This window comes from Abrus precatorius, unplaced genomic scaffold (genome assembly GCF_003935025.1).
Source record: "Abrus precatorius isolate BTA unplaced genomic scaffold, Abrus_2018 Scaffold3, whole genome shotgun sequence".
Classification (NCBI taxonomy): domain Eukaryota; kingdom Viridiplantae; phylum Streptophyta; class Magnoliopsida; order Fabales; family Fabaceae; genus Abrus; species Abrus precatorius.
The window spans coordinates 30,773,183-30,795,396 of NW_020874373.1; the positions used below are offsets into that span (position 1 = coordinate 30,773,183).

The following is a 22,214-nucleotide window of genomic DNA, read 5'->3' on the forward strand; positions in this document are numbered from 1 at the left end:
AAATAACCTAAAAATTTGTTCATTTTTTGCATTTATTTCTTTATATATATATTTTATTTTTTCTTTCCTAAATCAAACAAAATGTTAGTACATCTGTGTAAATAAATAAATTTAAGAGAACTTAAATGCTATATTATGGTTCAAAGATATTATCAAATAATTCCTGAAATTATTATTATTAGCTGTTGCTGCTGCAAAGTAATCTCATATTTAATAAATATAAAATATAAGCTCCATATTCTTCCAATCCCTCACTCTCAATAACTTTTTATAATAATTTTCCAACTACTTTTCTGGTGTCTCTCTGCTTATAAGCCTCAAGCTGCAGGTTCAAGAATTGTTGTCACTCAAGTATTTAAGGAGAGTGTTGAATCAATATGAAAAAGTTAGTCCATTAGGTAAAAGAGTCTTATAATTTAAATATATTATATTAAGGTTCTTATGCTATTAAAGGTGAAAGTCATAACAAAATAAATAGACAGATGTTAGAACCAAAATCACAACACTGGTTTATGCATGTGTTTAATGGATTTAATAATATTTTAAAACCAGGAATATGCATGCATTTGCGGAGCTACTCCTCATAAAGTGGAGTTAATACGATATTTTGGTGTTTTTTATATATAGACTATAAAGCTAATTGTTTACCAATGAAAAACGTAGGAAAATGAATCATTAACAAGGAGAGTTGTGGTGGCATTAAATGCATTCATCTTTTTTATAACAAATAAAAGATTAAATTTTTAGAATAAAAAAAATAATTAAGTTACTTATATTTTTTATAAATATAAATTTTATTTTAAAAATATTCATAATATTAAATATTGTAGTTAATAATTTGTATAATTAATAATACTAATAAAAGAAGGATATAAAAAAATTTAATTATTAATATTTTTAAATTTATTATTTATTATTTATAATAAAGACTAAAGAAATGTTCTATTTTATTTCTTGTAAAAAGAAGTAGTATTTGGAGCTTAAAAACTGTGAGTGTGGTGAGTTGTTCATGTTGTAGACTCTGTTGAGATTGCTAAATGGGTGAATTAGAAAGGAAAAAAAAATGAAAGGAGATGGACTACTTGACAAAACATTCTAAAACTATTCACACAGTTGTTGTACAACAGAAATAATGTTAATACGCTTAACATATTTTTTATTATTAATTATAATTTATTAAAAATTATAAAAATAGGTAAGTGTTATTTTTTATTTAAATTTTTAATAAATTTTAGTTAATAATAAAAATATACTAATAACACTGACCATTCTAAATCACAATTATGGAAAAAATTGAAAGTGTTTAAAGATATAAATAAATTATTATATTAAATATTTTATTTATTTGGTATTTTTTATTAATTAAATATTAATTATTAAAAAGTTATAAAAATATTACTTAATACGTGTAATTAAATAGACATTAAAAAAAGAAAAAGAATAAGCAGGTATTGGGAGCTGATGGAGGTTGACCACGTGGGGGCCCGCAGCATGATATGTTATTGTTGAATGAAAGAGGTCCACACTTGACACATGCAATGCATACGGTGCCCCAAAATGCACATGCCTTTCCCCATGTGACTCCTCTCTATCTATTTTTAAACATTTTTCTCACTTCAATATTCTAATTATCAAATTAAAATAAGTTTATTATAAAAAAAAGTTTATTGTGATTTTATTTTCCATATAATTTTGTAAAACGATCCTTTTATTCTCTTAAAATTAGTATGAATATAATCTCTTAAAAATTTATTTGAAAATATTGTATAACTTTTAAAATTTTAGAAAAGTCTTATCATCTGTTCCTCTTTAAAATCATACTCTCAATCATATCCTAAAGTTACATGTACTTTAAAAGATAAAACATGTTACTAATTAAAGATTAATGATTGAAATTTTTATTAAATACATATATTTTTACAATAAATTATGAAATTGTTGGAACCGCAATCATTTGTATTTTAATTAATATAATTCTTATAGCTGCATATATCTTTTTTTTTTTAAATATTCTACTCAATTTAATACCTTAATCCAGAATAGTAATCTTATGTTTTTTAAAAACTGCATTTGTTCTGAATAGACGTAAGCTCTTCTAACATATCCACATACATGCACTATGTATATAAATACTATTTAGTTTTCTATTTCAAAAGCTTCAAATCATGATTTTTCAAAAATGCTATGAAAAAACGATCATTTCAATCTTTAAAATTAAATTTAAACAACTAAAACAGAAAAATTTTCTTTAAAAAACATTCATTATACTATTATAATTTTAATACAACAGATATGTTCTTTTTAATAAAAAAATATATTTTTAAATATTTAAATCCAACTTTAAAAAGTGAAATAAACAAATAAAATTTTATTTTTTTATGATTTTGATTCAAATTATCTGAAAATTATAAATGTATGCAAATGAATCACATTATATATATATTGTAAAACTTTCTTTTTTATCGACTATAATTTGTACCGTAGCTCCCACCCTTTCCTTACATTTACGTTGTATACTAAACCGATTTAGTTGATTCATGACGAAAGTGAGAATCATTTAAATTTATTTTTTATACTTTTAGAATTTTTTATTTTATTTTAAAAATAGTTATTGATTAAGATGATTTTTCAATTTCGTATTTTTATAATTTTTTCAAAAATGTAATTCTTTTATATATTATTTCTAAATATCATATACAAAACTAATCCTTATTAGATTTATATATATATATATATATTAAGCAAACCAAATTATTACTATCTAAATTAAATGTTTTATAAATGTAATAAAATTTAAATCACTTCCCTGCTGGCACATTAATGATGGTGCTGGTGCTTAGTGCACAGTTCTGAGAAAGAGACCCAAAAACAAGGATATGGAATAAAAGGGCCAATAGTCAGAGTTGAGAGTTGACCCTAGCCATCACCATTTGCCTATTTTATTCAACCTAATAATATTATTATTTTGGTGTTTATCACCCCTTACTATAAAATATTCCTCATTTCACCTTACAAACAACGTTTCAAGCAAACCATATAGTGTATCTATTATCACATTTATAAATTTATTATAAAGGCAAATTGAATTAAATATTGAGTTAGCAAACATGAATTAAATATTATATTCTGAAATTGTGACTTGAGATTTGAGGTTTGTTCAAATAAAATAGATTACGTCACAGAATAATTAAGAGAAAGTATAATAAGCCAGAAAAGTTTAGCAGAGGCAGTGAATGGCCCAGTGGGATACAGAGTATTTGCATTTTGTCCAGCACCAAGCACCCACGTTCTAGTGCCGTGTGCGCCAAAATTAACAAATAAGACAAATAGTTTCGATATTTCCAGATAAAAAGACAATAGTTAAAATAATTTTAAAATAAAAATTATTTTATTTTAACCTTTTTTATTGCTACATATAATCAATTATTCATGTCATCTCTTTCCCATTTTCTTTAAAATCCTTATCAATTATTTCAAAAATAAGTGCCCCTTATTCATTTCTTAATTTGGAAAGGTTTCTCTCCTCTCTCTCAGTAAAAGATATCTCAAGAATTTCACAAGTGTGCAACTCACTTGTCCAATTTAACCTAAATTTTTATCATATTTTTCCTTTTGTCTTTGATATTAGCAACATTAAACTCGTCCAATTTAAGGTTAATACGATGAAAAAGCCAATAAAAAAGAAAAACAAAGAATAATGATAAGGAAAGAGAAAGAAACAATTTTGTGAACACTACAAGTCCAAAATTATTCCACAATTTGACACATGACAACATTTTTTCACTTGTTAAATATTTTGATTTCAAATTTAAATTTCCTAGTAACATATTTGTAATGTGCATACATGTTGCATGACAGTGTATATCACACATGTGAAGAGTAATACATTGGTGATGGAAAAAAAAATCTTAAATAAGTAAATAACTTTTTTCATTATTTTGTTAGATATTTTTAAAAAAAACTATTTTTTTATCTAAAACTTTTGTATGAATATTATTAAATTAAAATATATATTATAAATGAAAATTAAGATATATTAAATATTTTTTTTAGATTTGATAAAATTTTAAAAATAAAAAAAAATATTTTTAATTGAGTTAGTCTAAACTCACATGATAAAATAAGACTTAAATTTTAAAATTTAATTCTAAATTAAAAAGTAAGTTAAGCTCGTTGACAAAATTAATCTTTACTAAGTTTAAGTGCCACTTTTGTGTGTCCAAATCAAATTTAAATATTTAGGTGTTCCTCGCTGAAGTCCATTTTTTTTAATAAATCAACCTAAATGAGTTGAGAGTCAATCTCTACATAATACTAAATTTTTAAAATTTAAATATATAAAAAGTTAAAATAACAAAAAATAAAATAAGATTAAATAGAAAAAGTTCATCTTCGTTAATGTGGTGTATTAAAATTAAAATTAAAATTTATTAAGATTACAATAATTTTAAAATTCATTTTATTCAAAAGAAGAAGAAACTTTTTTTTTGTTTTTAAAGAAATGTATCTTTTAATTAATATATTAAGATTTAAAATTAAAATAAAAAATATACTTGAAAGCAAAAAAAGAAAGTAACAAAAAAATTAAAATCCTGAATAAAATAAAATAATTTAATTGAAAAGAAAGACGAATTAAAAATATTTTAAATTAGAAATAAAGAGTCAAATAAAAGAAAGTTTGTTTTTAGACGATGATCAAAGTTGAAGAGAATCAAACATAATAAAAAAAAGGGAATCTTCTAGTTTTTGTATATAAGACAATATTTTTGTTCGCAAGTTCTTGTCACGTGTTATCACATGATCAATTTTTATCCATCCAAAATATTAACTTCTTATATAAATAAGGCCACAGTAAATTAATCTCTTCATGTAACTAATCCATAGATAATGCTTCTAAATGAATACATATATTTAATTGATATTTATTCTAATAAGTTTATCCTCACATTTTTCATTTCTTTCTGAAACTTCAACTTTAAATTATTATCTACCACGTCTTTTTTTTTGAAAATATTTTTATAATTATATAAAAGATATAAGATGATTCTAAATTTTAATATTATAATAAACTTTAAAGTATTTTTTATGATACTATAATATTTTGTTATCTTTTACGAATAAAATAATTATTACCGTTAGTTTATATTAAATATATAATGAAATTAATTATTTATTTGAAAATTATAAATATCTTTTTTTAAAAAAATTTACAAGTAACATAATAAATACTTAAACTTGAATTATATATTGTAAAACCATAAAAGAAACATTCAAAAGATTTTATAAGAAGTAAATAAAAATAACATATAACTTTCATAGTTTTTAAATATGTATTTTAAAATTTCTTAATATAACTGTTTAAAGTAAGCTATTTTTAATTTATTTTAATAAATTTTGAGATAAAATAATTTTTACTAAGTAAATAACTAAACTCTTTACCCAACATATACTATACACCCATAATAATGCATATGTGTTAATGTAATCGGATTTAAAAAATGAAAATATATGTGATCACGTGTTTAATTTATGTTGCACTTATAATACTTGATACTACAATCTCTTGGCAGGAAGAGATAGTAATGATATAACTTAGTATATTAAGCAGAAGAAAAGGTAAAAATGTATTCTCCAACCTATTATTTTTAATATATTTTTAATTATTATTTAAAAATTATTAAAAAGTATTAAAAACTATGAATAATTTTTAATTAGTAATTTAAAACATATTAAAAAATATGTTAAAGAATCTGTGAAAGATGTCATTGACTTTTCACATTTTGGGTTTAGGTGTCAGCATTCAGCAAGAGAGGTTTATGATTTATGAATCGAGGTTTTGGCTGAAAAAAAAAAAAAAAAAAACAGGGACAGGTGTAATAATGGTGAACACGGTGTGAAGAATTTAACTTTACCTAAATTATTGTAGTCACAATCTTTCAAAGCAATTAGCATAAAAAGGACAGAAAGAAAGGGACTCTTTAATTTCTCCCCTTTTTTCTTATTCCCCTCTTGTTTAGGGAAATGGAAGAATCCAAAGCATGAGAAGTAATTTTTGTTAACACATATAAACTATTTTACTTTTAAATACGATAGATTAGTTTATTATCAGAAATTTTTTATATATATAAAAATTTAAATTTAATTAAATAAAAATTAAGTAATACTGAGTTACTTATCATTTAAACTAATTTTTGTGTATAAATTTTTATAAGAAAAATAATAAAAAGAAATATTTTTTTATAAATTAAAAATAATTTTTTTAAAATTTTAGAGAAGTTAAAAAAATAATTTTAACTAATGAGAGAGATTTAATTTATTTAACTACTTATTTTTAATTTTAAGTATTTATTAAAAAATAAAGTTAATTAATATTTTAACTACTTTGTTGTATGTCACATATGTTTGGCTTAAAGTATAGTTATACCCTAGATTATTAGCGATATAAACAAAACTATAACCTCTGGTGAGCCAGCCTAAGATAAGTTTAAAAGTGAAACCATACGTAACACTCTTAATTGAATCATTGCCAAAAGGGCAGAAAGTGATCTGAAATTGAGTGAATTGAATGTACAATACAGTTGTATCAACATAAAATGAATCAATTAAAAGGTTCTTTTCATAACTTACGAACTCAACTAATCCTGTGATTCCCACCAAAAATAGCTAATTCTGCAATAAATGGGCTGCACTGGAGCATCATTTTTTCAAATGCTAACCAATACTTCAAGAACACTAGTTTGGAATTTAAAAAACTAAAAATATGTACTTAGTTCTTTAAATTTTAACATGGTTTTGAGAAAAATATGAATTGATTCTTTAACTATTACCTTTGTAATATTTGTTAGACGAACTTTTTTGTTTTTGTGATGAGGGTCATCTGTTTTCTGCAATAATATTAAATGGGGGCACATTATGGTTGTTGAAGTTGAATAAAATGAACATCAATATCTCAGTCTTAGGGGTAGTAGCTGTTGGACATTTACTATTAAGAATGAGAAGAAATAGTATTCAAAGGCTAAAGTGGAAGTAGGGTTTGTTTGGTGAAGCCCACAAGTGCAAAAGAGTGGCATTATGGAGTGTCATTTTGTGGGAAGTTGTAGGAGAAAAATAAAGATTCCTAAGTTATTTTTTATGCTTTTGGGCCAAGTTATTCCACAATTTTTAAATTTTATTTTACTCTAAAATTTACTTCTTTATTTCTATTTCTAAGTTTAATGAGTAAGAAAACATTTCAACTAAGGATTTTAAAAAGAAATGCTTATTTGAATGAAGGATTTAGGAGCTATTTCAATAGACAACAATTAAGATGAACTTATATGTGTATGGGTTGGCCTGTTTAAAATAATTGTTTTTTTTGTTGATATTTAAGTTTATTTAGGCGAATTTTTTAATTTGGTATTACTGCCTTTTGGATAGTTTGTATTTATTAAGTTAAAGCATAGTGTCATATCTTTTCAAGTTTTTTTTAAGAGAGTTCGAAATCAAATATCTACGTAAATAAAAATCAAATTTTTAAAAAGTTAATAAGAATAACCAAACTTTTGTTGGCTAAACCCACGTTAAGATTTTTATGCTTAAATCCGTGATTTAATAAAATATCAAAATTAAGAAAAAGGAAACCTGTGAAATCAAAGTATATAATTAGGACAAAATAAGAAAAAATAGTAATAAAATGTGTAAATTTAAGGATAAAATAAATGTTAAATTTTGACAAGCACCAAAATAACTCTTGAATAATTAACAATGTTTCTCAATTTGTAGACAAATAGTAATTAATAAAGAAAAGTAGTAAAGTAACACAACCTATAAGTTCATCGACACTTTTACATTATTGAAAATTAATTTTCGAAAATGTTACTGAAAAAAGATGGGTATTGACTACTGCAAGAGTATATGAACATTCAAACAATGGTGTTCAACCTCTCACATTCTCAATTCGAGACTCCTTCAGTTTATTTTAGGTACATTTTTTTCCTAAAGAAATGAAGGCTTAGGAGTCAAAAACTTGGAACGAATTCATTTGTCTCTCTTGTTATTAAAAAAGATTACAAAAGTTAAGATATGGAATCTTAACATCGATTTGGTGGTAGGACATTTACAAGATCGAAAGATTAATTCAACACAAGAAATATTCATTGGAGATTTGAATAAAAAATTAGACAAAAGAAATAATAATTTTTTCCAAAACACATGGTTAGCGATAATAATTTAAAATATCTGTTTCCTAAACTTTATTTTATTTATTAAGATAAAGACAAACTAGTTGTTGATGTTAGAAGTTGGAAATGAAGGAAAATTTGATTTTTAAAATAGAGCAAGGATAATTAAAATGCCCTTTTATAATATGAAGGCAATATTAAAACTCAAGTTAGTATAATTATAATAGGTGCACTTAATAAAGCAAGGTGATTAAATTTGTGATTAGGCATTTGTGACTACTAAAAAAATATTGATTTTGTTAGTCAGAGTATAATATTACCATTTAAGTTTAACACCAGTTCAAATCAAATCACGTTAACCCATAAGAAGAGGGTTGAATAATAATCCTTTGATATAAGATAGATGAGAATACAAGAATTATAATTGTCTTAAGAAAAACTTGTGTTATTAAGATAACTTTACTAAACCTTTTAAATCATGTAAATAGTTTCGAAAGATAAGAGTAAACTTAATACCATCTTTATAAGATTTATCATAAAAGTTCTTAAATTCAATATATAAAGTAGCAAAACATACATGCACTTGCACACAATATAATACACTATGCTACAAAATTATCTGTGATGGTTCACTTCTAAACTACTAAAGTATATGTCAAATTCTTATGATAGTTCAAAACTACGAGGTCTCAATTATTCATGTCACACCATATGAATAATTTTATAATTTATATATAAAAAGTTAATGTATATTACAGCATAAATGATCAGATCAAAATAAAATGACAACTTTATCTTCTTTTAAAATAAAATAATTGAATAATAACATGATATTTTTTTGATATCATCTTATATACTGCGTTTAATGGAATCACATCAAATATATTGTATTCTACACATATAATATATGGTTATGCAATGGGATTTGTGAGCAAACCAATTGGCCAGTTCTATCTAATAGCCAATAGCAATGGAGTATGGAGTATTACTTGGGGGAGGTTCCAATAATCCCACGAGGCTTGAGCTGTATTCGACAATGCTATGTGGAAATCGCTAATCGTTTATAAATCCTAAGAATGAAAAGTACCTATTACATATTTTTTTAACACAATTTCTAGTACTAATAAATAAATTTGATGTGAATTTAAATAGGATGGAATAAGTTCAATTATTTTTAACAAGTCTTATATAAAAATTATCCTTCATAAATTATATAAAAAATGACTAAAAATAATGTTATTTGTATTATTTATAATGAATAACATTTTTGTGGGACATGAGCCCTTCTCCTCAAATTCAACACACTGTTAAATACTCTCTGTGATGAATTAAAGAAGTTGATATATACAATGTATATGTGTATAGATGTAAATGGATAGATATTAATAATGAGCATGGAATGGCAAAGGTTAATTGGGGATGATAAAGGAGAGCAAGTATAGCTTCCGAAATGGTTGCTTCTCTCTTTTTCTTATATGGTTTGTCCTGTAGCGACCCATCTTTGTCTCTCTCTCTCTTTCATTTGCCTCGAGACAGAGCAGAGACCGAAAGAACCACCAACAACGGAACACCCTCTTTAGCCACCGTCCAAACCTATCATCACTACCACTCAATACTTATCATTCATTGTCATTCCCAACAACAAATCCCTAATCCTCATTTTACCTCTTTTCTCTTACCTTCATAACATAACCCCAAACCCAAACCCTAGCCCCTCTTTTCTTTTCTTTTCAATTCTACTCTTCCTTTTTCATTCCATCACCGTTTCCGTCGTTTTCTTTTTCTCTTTCTCTTTCCAATTTCAAATTTTTGCAATTTTTTTATATGAATTAGAGTTAGGGTTAAGGAATTGACGCTTATGGAAGGGAACGGCGACATGTTTAGAGCTTCGTCTCCGGGGGTGGGACCCTCCACGTCATCATCGTCGTTGTCGTCGGCTTCTAGAAGATACGGAATATTGTCGGCGTCTAACATTATTCAGGCGCCTTTATCGGTGTTGTTGGAATATTCCGGTATTCTTCCGTCACGGTCAAATCACCACAGCCAAGCTAACCCTGACGCCGTTGACAATGATGGCGAGGTTTCGATTAGGATCATTGGACCAACGGAACATGAGCATCAGAGGGAGGAACAGTCTCCTCCTGGTGGCGGTTTGGTGGTGGGGCTTTCTCATTCTCAGAATGAGGCCGGGTTGCCGTCTTCGCCCCCTCGCGGCGACGTTGAGGGCGTTTCGCAGGCTGTAAATGGGGGCGGGAATGGGGCGGCCGATGCTGAAGCTGCCGCGGGTGGTGGAGACGGTGTTGGGCCGAATGGGAGGGATTCTTCTTACCAGAGATATGATATTCAACATGCTGCTAGGTGGATTGAGCAGGTCTTGCCCTTTTCCTTGCTTCTCTTGGTGGTTTTCATCAGGCAGCATTTGCAAGGTGCAATTTTTATTCTTGGATTTCGGTTACTGGTCTATCTGAGAACCAATTTTGATGTTATTGAAGTTTGGTGATTTTCTGAGTGATTGTAGGGTTTTTTGTTACGATTTGGATTGCTGCTGTTCTTTTCAAATCAAACGATATTCTACGGAAACAGACGGCGCTGAAGGTATGATATTTTATACTTGTTGTGTGGGAAAACAATGTGTTGTTGTTGGTATGTGGAAATTGGGTTGATTGTTAAGTGTGTGATTTTTGGTGGCTGCAGGGAGAGAGGAAAATACCTGTTTTGATTGGAATTTCTGTTATGTTTGCGCTTCATGTGGTTGGTGTTTATTGGTGGTATCAGAATGATGATATCATGTATCCCTTGATCATGCTTCCTCCCAAAGATATACCACCTTTCTGGCATGCTATTTTCATCATCATGGTGAATGGTGTGTTTCTCTTTCCTAATGACTGGCTAAGTTTCGCACTCCATAATCCTTGTGTTAATGCTTTTGTATTTTGGTAAATGTTTATGCCTGCTGTTTTTTTCTCTCGACTTACAATTGACTCGCTGGTGAGTGTTCAAGAGAAAAATTTTAAATGTATCTTACTCTAAGGATGGGGTTGGATAAGTAGCTTGCTTATGCAATAAGTTCTTTTCACTCGAGGGGTTGTGTTATAAATTTAATCATGAAATTGATTTAGAATAACCTGAAAAGAGCTTATATTGATAAATTATACCTAGAAGCTTATTGAATAAGTTAAAAAAGCTTGCTAGTGTTGTAAGCTATTGTCATAAGCTCTTTCAAACACCCTTGTCTTCCTTTCAGGAGTTTGTGCTTTTTGTTTTCTGCAATTGAATATTGTCCTCTTGAGTACTCGTGTTATTTTTGTCTCAATGATCTATTCTATTAATGACGGAACAGTTTTAACTGTATTACTAATTTGTATCTTTTGTCCATGCTTTTGTAGAATCGTCAATTATGCTTCTTTTTAATTCAGTATGATTTGAATGTTGCTGAACTGATATATTATATGCCTGTAATTAGCCTGTTACTAGTCAGTATGGAACTATTTTTTGTGATGGCAACCTTTATTTGGTTCAGGTTATGAAATTATTTATTGATTTTTGGTTGAGACTTATTGGGGTGGTTAATCTCATTGCTTTGCAATGTGTTTTAAAATTTCAGATACTTTGGTCCGCCAAGCTGCAATGGTATTCAAGTGTATGTTGTTGATGTATTACAAGAATAGCAGAGGTCGAAATTATCGTAAGCAGGTGAGGCAATAAATTATGAAGTAATAAGGAAAATGAATCTCAGTGTTCTGTGTGTTGGGGTCTTGGGGGAATAGAAGAAAACATCTTAAGATGACAAATTTCTTCTTAAGTTATATTATGATCAACATGGCTGTAGTATCTATTGTAACGTTTCAAGGAGTTATGGGCTCAGGATCTATATCATCTTTTGCATGTCAGTGCATTCTGACCGTGCTATCATTTATTTGTTAGGGTCAAATGCTGACTTTAGTTGAATACCTCCTCCTGCTTTACCGAGCCTTGTTGCCAACCCCAGTTTGGTATCGTTTCTTCCTGAACAAAGAATATGGGAGCCTCTTTTCATCACTGATGACAGGATTGTATCTAACATTTAAACTCACATCTGTTGTTGAAAAGGTGCGTTAGTCTTTCAAAACATGTATATTTTATTTTGTTTAAATGTGGCATGTGAAGAGTAACCTCCACAGTTTCTCTTTCCCCCTTAAACCACCCCCATTGTATTACCTGCCTGTCATGCGACTCTAATGTTTTTCCAGTTTCTGCATGATTTTATTTATTTGAACCTTTTTTGTTTACTTAATTTGTTTTTTAGAATAAGAAAATGTTTATGTTTTTGTTTTCCTTATTTTTTGTGGGATAGATATATGTAAGTGATTTTTTTATGATTTTTAAGTTTTATGAAATAAAGCCTTTTCCAATGAAGGGGAATGTTTGGTGAGCTTTTTCTGTTATATTGTCTGTTAATTTAGTAGTTGTTTAAGAAAGTACCCAAGCTATAATGAATCATTTAGCTGTGACATGATGAAGCACTTAATTTTTTTTTTGGATTTAACTTATCTCTGGATTGCATCCAGTTGCATATGATGTTTCTGTTCTTTTGTCAGGTGCAATCCTTCTTTGCTGCAGTGAAGGCATTGTCACGTAAAGAAGTGCACTATGGAGCTTATGCAACATCTGAGCAGGTACTGTGGGTGTCTTCTATTGATCATTGATTTTAGAGTCGATCTATCAATCACTTAAATTACAATGTTTATCCATTTTACTGTAAATAATTGTTTTGTTAGTTAAGTGAGGGATTTGCTAAGATGCCAGTAACTTATCTGATGGCAGGTCAATGCAGCTGGTGATCTTTGTGCTATTTGTCAGGAGAAGATGCATGCTCCAATCTTACTACGTTGTAAACACATTTTTTGTGAAGATTGTGTATCAGAGTGGTAAGACTTGCTTTTTTGTCTTTCACAATCTGAAATTGACTTTTACATTTGAGTTGAATAAGCTGCTATGCTTTTTAAATTTGGTTTACTATTGGGGTTAGCAGGTCTCATATTGCTTCCTGTTAGTTAATTGCTATATTTTTTTTCTTTTGTTTTTTCTAGCACCTGATTATATCTTATTTTGCTAGGTTTGAGAGAGAAAGGACTTGCCCATTGTGCAGGGCTTTGGTAAAACCCGCAGACCTCAGATCATTTGGGGATGGCTCTACTAGCTTGTTTTTCCAGTTATTCTGAAATCATATATAAATACAACCGAGGAAGTTTTTGTTTTTTCTTTTTTGCTTTGAAGCTTTACTTTTCAAAGCAGCAGTCATGATCTATATACATCAACACATGTAAAATGCTCTGGAGGCAATTGTGGGGGATACTCAGAGAAGATGAATGCAGCTGAATAGAATTAAACTGGTCATGCGTTCATATAATGTACTAGTAAAAGGTTGAGTGTATCTAAATGATCTTGTAAACTAGGAAGTTGATTGAAAATATAATTAAACGTGACTCTTCATTTGCAAGGAATGAAGGTCTCTTTCTCCGAATTGCATAGCGATTCTGTCATATAGTTGTTCTAATCAAAATGTCAATTTTAAACATATATTTTTTATGTGGGTTTTGAAACACTCGAAAAGGAGTGTTGCTCCACGGGCAGTCGGGCAGGTTATGGTTAAAGATCACGCACTTGTGTTCATGTAATAATATATCTGTGATTACAAGTTTATTTTTGTAATACTTAATGTGACCATGATTATTTGCTGATCTCTTTGCATAACAAGATGAGAAAGCAAGCACACGTCTTTAATTTGTTCGAGCCTAGTTATAATAAGTATTATATACTGAAGAAAGAGTAAGGAATGTCTAGATGATCTCGATGGTTAGGAAAAGTCTATTATCAACTCCAACCATTGATGTGTCCTCAAAATACTCACTTGGTTAGATCAATATGAATGTCAATGACAGCTGACCTTTATAAGTGAGTAAAGTTTGTAACATCTGATTCATTTAATTAACATAAACCAGTTGAGTGATTTTGGTTTCCTTGGGCTATACATACCTCGTGATAATGTAAAACGGGTTTTGTTAATTTCAGTTTTAAGGGTTGAATTTAAGCATTTTTTTAAAAAAAAAGTTCTTTTAGAAGGAATACACTTATTATAATAAAGTTATAAAAGTATAATAAACATATTTAATAATTTTATTATTATTAGTTTGTTAAATTCAACATTAAATATTGAAACTAGAATTTTCTATATAAAAAAAATTATGTTTAAGGGATGGCAATTGCTTTAAAAAGTTAAAACAATATGAAATTATAAATTTTATTTTTTTATGGTAGTATAAAAACGATTTTAAGATTAATTTGTGTAGTATTTAGAATAGACACATTTTGTATGATGGTTTTTATTTTTATTGAAACAACGCATATAATTGTAGATACTACATTTTTTTTAAATTTTTGACAAGATACTAAATTCAGTTTAATGCTTGGATGATAAAGTGTAGCCAAACTCCTTTGGTAGATGAGAGCAGCTGGTTTTCAGTGAACCCATCATGAATCTCCCCGTTATCATCAAAATGCAACTTGTAACTCAAACAATAGGCATTTTTGTTTTGAGGTATTAGTTTAACTTTTTTTTTTCTTTTGCTCTGGCTAAAAGAACAAAACTCCTTTGGCAAGACTAAAGAAGACTTTTTGTTAACAAGTTTCGAACATATGCAATTCTAAAATTGAGTTAGTTTAGGCTGAGTTGAATTTTTATCCTTAAAAATTCACATTTTTTTTAGTTTTTATTTTATTTTATTATTTTAACTAATGATACAAGAAGTCTCTTTCATTAATTTTTCAAATATTCCGAAATTTTTATTTAGTCTCTGATAAAAGAGAACCAAATATGAGATTATTATGATATTTATGAGGACTAAATGTAAAAGTCATGATATTTAAAAAATAAATAAATAAAATTATAAAGAATCATTTGATAAGAAAATTTAATATAAAATATTCATTTAAAATAAATAAAAATGAAATAAAATAAAAAATCATAAATTTTTAAGAGGTTAAAAACTTAAGCAGCTAGTTATTACAACTTTATATTATGACTAACTAACCTCCCCAATTACGGTGTGGTGATTGAACTATTCTTTCGCCTTTTAACTAACTTTATTATAACATTTTACATGAGAATTTGCCTGTCCCTGGTTTCCATATTCCAGACTCCAAAAACAAGAGGATAAATTCAATTGATATTTTACGTAAAACATGAGAATTCGTTTGTCCTATTATTGAATGCATTTAAAATGTTAAATATATGGAGGAGTCGTCATTTTCGTAATATGTCCACATCCAAAATTTTGTGATCAACCAATACAATCGACCCAAAAAATAAAAATAAAAATAAAAATAAAAATACATTCTTTGTATATATATGAAAAAAAAAAAAAAAGAATTTGCCAAACCAACCTTACCATGATAGGAAAGTTACACACAAATACAAAAAAAAAGGTATTTTTCTTTGTCTACCCCCACCCCACTCTCTTCCTCACATGGCAATAAGTGAAGAAATAGATAAAGGTTCAAAAGCATTTATATTTCTCTGGAAACAGGAGAGGGTCATCTATGACTAAGCTATGATAAACAAAACATTATTTTGCATGTTGAGGAAGTGAGATATTATTAGGAAGAGGCTCATCTTCTGATGTACTCTTATCATCTTCTTCCGGCACAGAAAATATTTCTTTAGTGAGCATAGGAACCTGATGAGGAGATGATGGTGAAGATGAGTGTGGTGAGACAGATAGCAAGCGTGTTATCCCATTGCCATCTACAGGGTATACTTCACTCACTTCTTCCATTCCCTCATCAATATACACCACATCCTGCGTTGTCAGCTGATGGTATTCCACTATTTCCCTTAAGAAACGATTTTCCCTAGAATATGTCTCATTCTCATTTGCCAAACGTGCCTTCTCAGCTAAAAGTGTCTCCAGTTGATGCCTTATCTGTGGAGGATATCACAAAAAATACAGAGAGTTAAATTTCTGTTCTCAATGATCTTAGTTTTCTTTGTGTCTGTTTGAAAACACTGGAAAGCAATTTTCTCAAGCTTTTTAGACATACTCGTTAAGCTTGTTCTTACATGCTATACATGGTGCATTGTGCTTACTATCATATAGTAAATTAAAACAACACAAAGTTGAAACACAGAAGCATCAACTATTCAAATACCAAATCATCATCTTCACGGCTCTGTCCCTTTTGGCTTCCCTCTCGATCCCGTAGTAGTTTGTTTTCTTCTTCAAGCTGAGCACACCTTGCCTTAGCAAAGGCCAAATCTGCTTTAACTGTTTTCAGCTCACGAAGTAGTAGTTTAGCTTTTGCAGCTGTTGCCATTGCCACCTAAAACCAAAGCAAAGGGAAATTAAATTTTGCTTCTTTTGTCACATTAAAATCAAAACTGTTAATTCAAATAAAAGACCATCACATACTCTCACAATTATAATCGGATCAAAAAGCTTAAATTGAGTATGAATGTGTATAGTCGTATTTTGCAATGAGTGAAGTTTCTTCAAGTCTTAAAAGTAAAGCAATTTTCCAGGGCCATTAGTGGACTGAATTTATACTAATCAGATGACATGGAACAAAGAGAACTCTTATGCTAACTTAAAATCAATTAACTCCTACATTATATAACTGCATATTTGGTTTCATGTTTGAATTGTCATGGATCCACGCTTACTTCAACGCTACTAGTTGTAGCTTTTTCGTTGCATTCACATTTATAATTTTTTAACATGTTTCCAAACACATGATAAGACATATTGTATTTGTATGCCTTCACTACGTGAACCAGTGAGGCAGTGACACATGATTACATAGTTGGCACCTTACGTCGCGTGATGCCTTGATTTGTGTTTCAGGGGTGGATTGATTCTGTGTCTGAGCTGATTGTTGCCATGGATTTCTCACATCTGTAGTTTGGTTATTGTCCCCGCTGTTATTTCCTTTTCTCCTGATTTGAGTTCTCAGGTCTGCTGTCTTATTCTCCACCATTGTTCGCCCCTCCTGATGAAGTTAGAGAAGCACGTATAAGCAAAATAAAGAGATAAAATGATCAAACTTTTCTCTAAAAGCTCTTCAACTTTTGGAGAAGTTAGATGGAAGAGCTTATAAAAAAACTAAGGTACATAAGTTAATTTTAACTTATGAAAGATGTTATAAGTTGAGAAGTTTATACAAACTGAGTCTAAGTCTACTTACAGTTATATACAAATATCTGATGCAGTTAAACGCATCACCAGTTATATTTTGTGTTTAGCTAATTTACCAAATAAATTGCATGCAAAAATTTGACACCTTGATAACCGACAACTGAGTCATCATCAACCACTAACCGGTATAAAAAATAATGTGAAAAATTTGGTGTGAACGAAACATTCTGAGTTGTATTGATGGGAAATGGGGGCATGCATATGTAGCCTAACTAGAATTATGGAGAAAACAATTGTGAAGTGGAAGTATATATGACAGAAACAGAATTACCTCAAAAGCTTTCTCAAAGGTGTCACCAAGTTGATTGAGGGAAGAAGTGATTGCATCCAAGCCCTTCCGAAATGTAGGATTGTCCATTTTTCTACTAGTGTCGAGGGATTCATATACTGGCTTGAATTGTGAAGAGGGGTTCTAAAGCATGTCAAAGAAAAAGCACATATACTCACAATTAAGTTGATTATAATCCAATTGATCAAGTAAATGACAGACATATAATATTCCAAAATGAAGAGTCAAGGTTTTATGCTTCTTGTAATTTTAGGCAGCATCATATCATATCGTATTCTCTGCATTGTAGAACATAATGTAACAAATGAACAAGAGTTATATATTATACATGATAATCACCTGAGCTGCAGAAGAGGGACCTGTAAAGGTATTAAATGAATGGGATTTGAGTGTTCGAGGCATGGTGTCATGTTGTGGGGGTGACTTTTCATCATCCAGAATTGATTTGGCCTTCTGCGCCAACACTCCCCAGAAACCAGACTTGGAGTTGCCATTTCCATAAGCATCAAAGCTCTACATTCATTCACCGAATTTACCATACATTTGTGATGTGTATGTTTTTGGGGTTGTGAGATAACTAAATTTTGATCATTCAATCCAGATTTCTCTCACTCACTTTATATATGTACGCATACATATACATGTGACCATATAACATGAGAAAAATCAATCTTATAATTCAATCATGCACGAATGATTAAGATTACCAAAAAAAAAAAATCATTTTTAATTCATCCTTATAAAATCGAATTATTAACTCTTTTCTCGTTCTCACCTTTTTATCTATCTGTTCGTCTATCTATATATGTAATCAAGAGTTTCAAAGCTATCATGGGAAATTGATGAAAATTATTGATACATTGGTTGTTCAAAAGAAAAAGAAAAAGAAACACATATTGAGCATCAAATACCGTGGATCTTTGATGATCAGAGTCAGAGGAGGGGGCAAAGGCGAAGGAAAGAGATGGTTGACGGCGAGAAGCAGAAGCTTTGATGGCTTGAGCAGCCAGAGATGATGATGATGATGAAGAAGAAGAAGATGAAGAGGAGAACATAGATGGAGAAGCATTGTCATGATCAGGAGAATCCTTAACATCATCCAATGATGGATGAAATTCTTCCTTGAAGGTGGAAGACCTTGATACACCTTGCCTTCTCCTATAAGCCATGTTATGCCTATTTGCCTATGCTACAACCTGCGAGATCACAAAAACAAGGAACAAATGAAGGAACTGTCTGATTCAGATTCAACTGTTACCTAACCAACTCTTTCTGTTTTTTTTTCTTTTGTTAATTTTTTGGGGTCATGAAATGAAATGTCAACCAAGATTAATATGTAATGTGTAATAAATAATGTACACAAAAAAAATATTTTAACAAAGAAAAAATAGAGAGACACCAGAATTAAATGAAAATTATAGTAAAGAAAAATGCAACTATTTAACTGTAACGAACAATGGAACGGTTCAATCTTATGAATTAGGTTTTCAAAAATTTTATGTAAGTAACATCATGAAAATATCTATTAAATTCTCACATGAACAATTATAAATATTTATATCATCATTCTTTTAAAAATTATGAGTAAATTTTTTTAAAAAAAATATACTTTATTGCATTATTTTCATATATAATTGTTAGCATCATTTTTTTAAAAAATAAATCACAAATTTCTTTCACACTTTGAATCATAAATCTCAACTAAACATATTTTTAACTTATCTTATGTAATGTTAAAATTTTTACATAATTGAATGATATAGTTATCATAATTTGTTTCATAGACCACTATGAAATGATTGTAATACTACATGTAATAAATAAATATATAATAAAATTTTAATAATTATAATAAGTTAAAAAAATTAGTAAAACTTTATTAAAAAATATTTATTATATTTTTATAATTTTAATATAATAATTGTGTATATTTTTTATAATAATTTTTTATTTATAAATATTTAAACTTAATTGTTAAGATTAAGATTAATAAAAATATTAACTTTTTTTTTTAAAAAAAATAAAGCATTTGTAAATAAATTTTATAAAAAGACAGAAAAAATTCGGCGCCGACGTACGTTATTTCGGAGGAAAAAGGAAATCTTTTCGCAAAGCACAACACGCAAGCAGGAGCCCCACATAACCACGACGAATTTTTATTTTTACACTTGTACGGTCAACACTTCCCCACACGCACAGAGAATAATAAAAAGATGGTATGGATATTTTTATACTTACTTTTTATTTTTATTTTTATCTCTTTGTTTCTTTTTCTACTCATTTTATATCTTAAAATCAGATGTTAAAAATATTATTTATTTTAAAAATATGTAAAATTTATCTGCATTAATTAATCTCAATTCTTAATATTAATTTTAAATAATTATTAATAATAAAATTGTATTTAAGCAATTATAATTTAAATTGATTTTTATAATTTTACGGACGAAAGGTCATGCTTGAACCTCTTTTTTAATTTTAAAATCATTGAATTTTCATGATAAAAATTTTGCATCAAATATCGCTTCTCTTATTTATTATATCTTTTATTTTCGTCTTTAGTTATTCCCTATTTTTCATTAACTATATACTGTTATGAAACTGTATAGTAGACTTCTTCCTTAAATTAATTATAACAAATAAAAAATGTTATATATCACGACAATCAATACATGAAGTGTGAAATGAGTGAGGGAAAGAAAAAAGAAAATACATATAATTAAAAATACGACAAAAAATTGAAAGAGTAAAAAAATGCAACAATTGTATAAAAAACGCTTGCACCTAAACTATACTTACAATATTTTCTCGTTTTTCGTCATATCCTTTTATTTTTCTTCTATTCAATCAATATAAAAAAGTGAGTGTGAACGTATAATATATATATATATATACATACTTCCTTCTCCGTTCACAATTCACAGTCACAAAACCACATAAACCTTCAACCTGTGCTCATCTTCATTTTCCCACCCAAATGGAAACAAAAACCCACTCACAGCCACTAAGAAGAACACTTGAACTCACGGTATTATCGGCGGAGGAGCTCAACGTGGATCAAAAACTCACCATAGAGGACCTATACGTTGTCGTACGAGCGGAGTCAATAAACTGCTACACCACAGGCATGGCAAAAGAAAGTGGGGAAGGAAAGGCTTCATGGAACGACAAGTTGTTGGTGGACGTTCCCATGCATGCTAAATCCATTACGTTGGAGATGAAGTGCAATACCTCAACGAGTGTTAAGGATGTTGGGGTTGCAAGGATTGCTGTTTCGGATGTTGTTGAAGAGGATGTTTTAGATCATAGCTTCAAGTTCTTCAGTTATAGGTTAAGGGATTGGGAAGGTAGGTGTAACGGAGTGCTTAAGTTCTCCGTCAGGGTCAGCGAGTGTTCTTCCAGTGGCGTTGCTCTTAGCATCCCTGCTCGTGGGGACAATTAAGCCAACGACGATGTTTAAACTTTGAATAATGATAGGTTCACACTCGTTTTTGGGTGTTAAACACGTAAAAGGAGAGAGAAAGAAAGAAGAAAAACGATGAGGAATGATTGTAAAAGAATATAAACCTGTATTTGCAAATTTCCTTACTAAACTAGTTACTGCAAGATTACTCCAACTTGAACAGGAGTTTTATGTAATTAAAATTAGTATTTAATTTTGGTGTTCATCTCCGAATATGATGATATTTTTACTGAATTATTTTAAAACTAGTAATTAAAATTACTAGTTTCGAAAACAGAAATGTTAACACATGAATTGTATCGCCTAGGAAATAGTGAGGACAAAGCAAAGTTGGGTTTCCACAGTGGAGTGACGTCGACGATTCTTATCCTATGCTAATATGCTTTTTCGGAAGTGAATGCGACATAGATAGATTTCAACGGAATAAAGAGAATGTTTTGTGAGGAATTTATACTTCTTGCTGGTTTCAAGTGACCATAACTAAGAGCAACTACTTCCGTCGAATCAGAATTTAGCTTTTCTAGTTTTATTGTCCTAAATCACACATTTTAAGCTTAAATATGCTTTGCTTTTTCACTCATTATATTTCCATGTAGAATCGATTCCTGAATTTTAAGTTCAAATAAACGATTACGATATCTTTAGTACATAAAAAGAGATGAGTTTAATGGCTGTCAATTTTTGCTTTTATTTATGATTTTTCTTCGTTGTACCATAACAGTCTCTGTACGGGGTCTTGTATTTGAAAATTATCAAAATATTAAAAGTATATTATCTAAACTATTTTTTATTATATACTAAAATTTATAAAAAATTATACAAGTTTCACCCTTAATTTTTACTCATACTTCTATAATTTCTAATATATTTTAATCAATTAAATAAAGTGTACGTCACACACGATTTTTAAATTTCAACTGATCGCCTCCACTCCATATAGAAGGACTTCAGATCTTTAATTTCCATTTTTTATTTGTTTTCTCATTTAAATATTATAATTATTATAATGCAAATTTTATATTATAATCTTAATACTTTAAATTTTTTTATTAATAAAAATTTGTCCAATTCTT

The 22,214-nt window shown here is 28.8% G+C and overlaps 3 protein-coding genes across 5 annotated transcripts; 2 read left to right on the forward strand and 1 right to left on the reverse strand.

Moving 5' to 3' along the window:
- The first annotated feature begins 9,574 nt into the window (after positions 1-9,574).
- Positions 9,575-13,414, forward strand: LOC113861542 (RING finger and transmembrane domain-containing protein 2). 3 transcript variants are annotated; one of them, XM_027494425.1, is made up of 8 exons: positions 9,575-10,585; positions 10,678-10,754; positions 10,854-11,022; positions 11,764-11,852; positions 12,084-12,248; positions 12,737-12,814; positions 12,963-13,066; positions 13,255-13,414. In XM_027494425.1, the coding sequence occupies exons 1-8, from the start codon at positions 10,018-10,020 to the stop codon at positions 13,358-13,360; spliced, it is 1,356 nt and encodes a 451-aa protein (XP_027350226.1). In that variant the 5' UTR covers positions 9,575-10,017; the 3' UTR covers positions 13,361-13,414. The 3 variants fall into 3 exon arrangements, with proteins under 3 accessions (XP_027350226.1, XP_027350227.1, XP_027350225.1); XM_027494424.1 differs by having other exon boundaries at positions 9,587-10,585; positions 12,734-12,814; XM_027494426.1 differs by lacking the exon at positions 12,084-12,248.
- A 2,234-nt stretch (positions 13,415-15,648) lies between these two features.
- Positions 15,649-18,899, reverse strand: LOC113863330 (uncharacterized protein DDB_G0271670-like). The gene is made up of 6 exons (XM_027496881.1): positions 18,590-18,899; positions 18,018-18,191; positions 17,661-17,801; positions 17,010-17,183; positions 16,347-16,517; positions 15,649-16,120 (listed from the first exon to the last, which is right to left on the reverse strand). The coding sequence occupies exons 1-6, from the start codon at positions 18,845-18,847 to the stop codon at positions 15,764-15,766; spliced, it is 1,275 nt and encodes a 424-aa protein (XP_027352682.1). The 5' UTR covers positions 18,848-18,899; the 3' UTR covers positions 15,649-15,763.
- Positions 18,900-20,600: 1,701 nt separating this feature from the next.
- Positions 20,601-21,749, forward strand: LOC113863728 (protein SRC2 homolog). Its single transcript, XM_027497406.1, has one exon. It carries the CDS (start codon positions 20,656-20,658, stop codon positions 21,118-21,120), a length of 465 nt encoding a protein of 154 aa, XP_027353207.1. The 5' UTR covers positions 20,601-20,655; the 3' UTR covers positions 21,121-21,749.
- The last annotated feature ends 465 nt before the right edge of the window (positions 21,750-22,214 follow it).

Coding starts and splice junctions, on each gene's coding strand:
- LOC113861542 (XM_027494424.1), top strand. CDS start 10,018: ATGGAAGGGAACGGCGACATGTTTAGAGCTTCGTCTCCGGGGGTGGGA. Junction 11,023..11,763: donor TTTCATCATCATGGTGAATG/GTGTGTTTCTCT, acceptor TTAAAATTTCAG/ATACTTTGGTCCGCCAAGCT. Junction 12,249..12,733: donor TCACATCTGTTGTTGAAAAG/GTGCGTTAGTCT, acceptor CTGTTCTTTTGT/CAGGTGCAATCCTTCTTTGC.
- LOC113863728 (XM_027497406.1), top strand. CDS start 20,656: ATGGAAACAAAAACCCACTCACAGCCACTAAGAAGAACACTTGAACTC.
- LOC113863330 (XM_027496881.1), bottom strand. CDS start 18,847: ATGGCTTATAGGAGAAGGCAAGGTGTATCAAGGTCTTCCACCTTCAAG. Junction 16,518..17,009: donor AAATCAAGGCATCACGCGAC/GTAAGGTGCCAA, acceptor CTTTGGTTTTAG/GTGGCAATGGCAACAGCTGC. Junction 16,121..16,346: donor GCCGTGAAGATGATGATTTG/GTATTTGAATAG, acceptor TATCCTCCACAG/ATAAGGCATCAACTGGAGAC.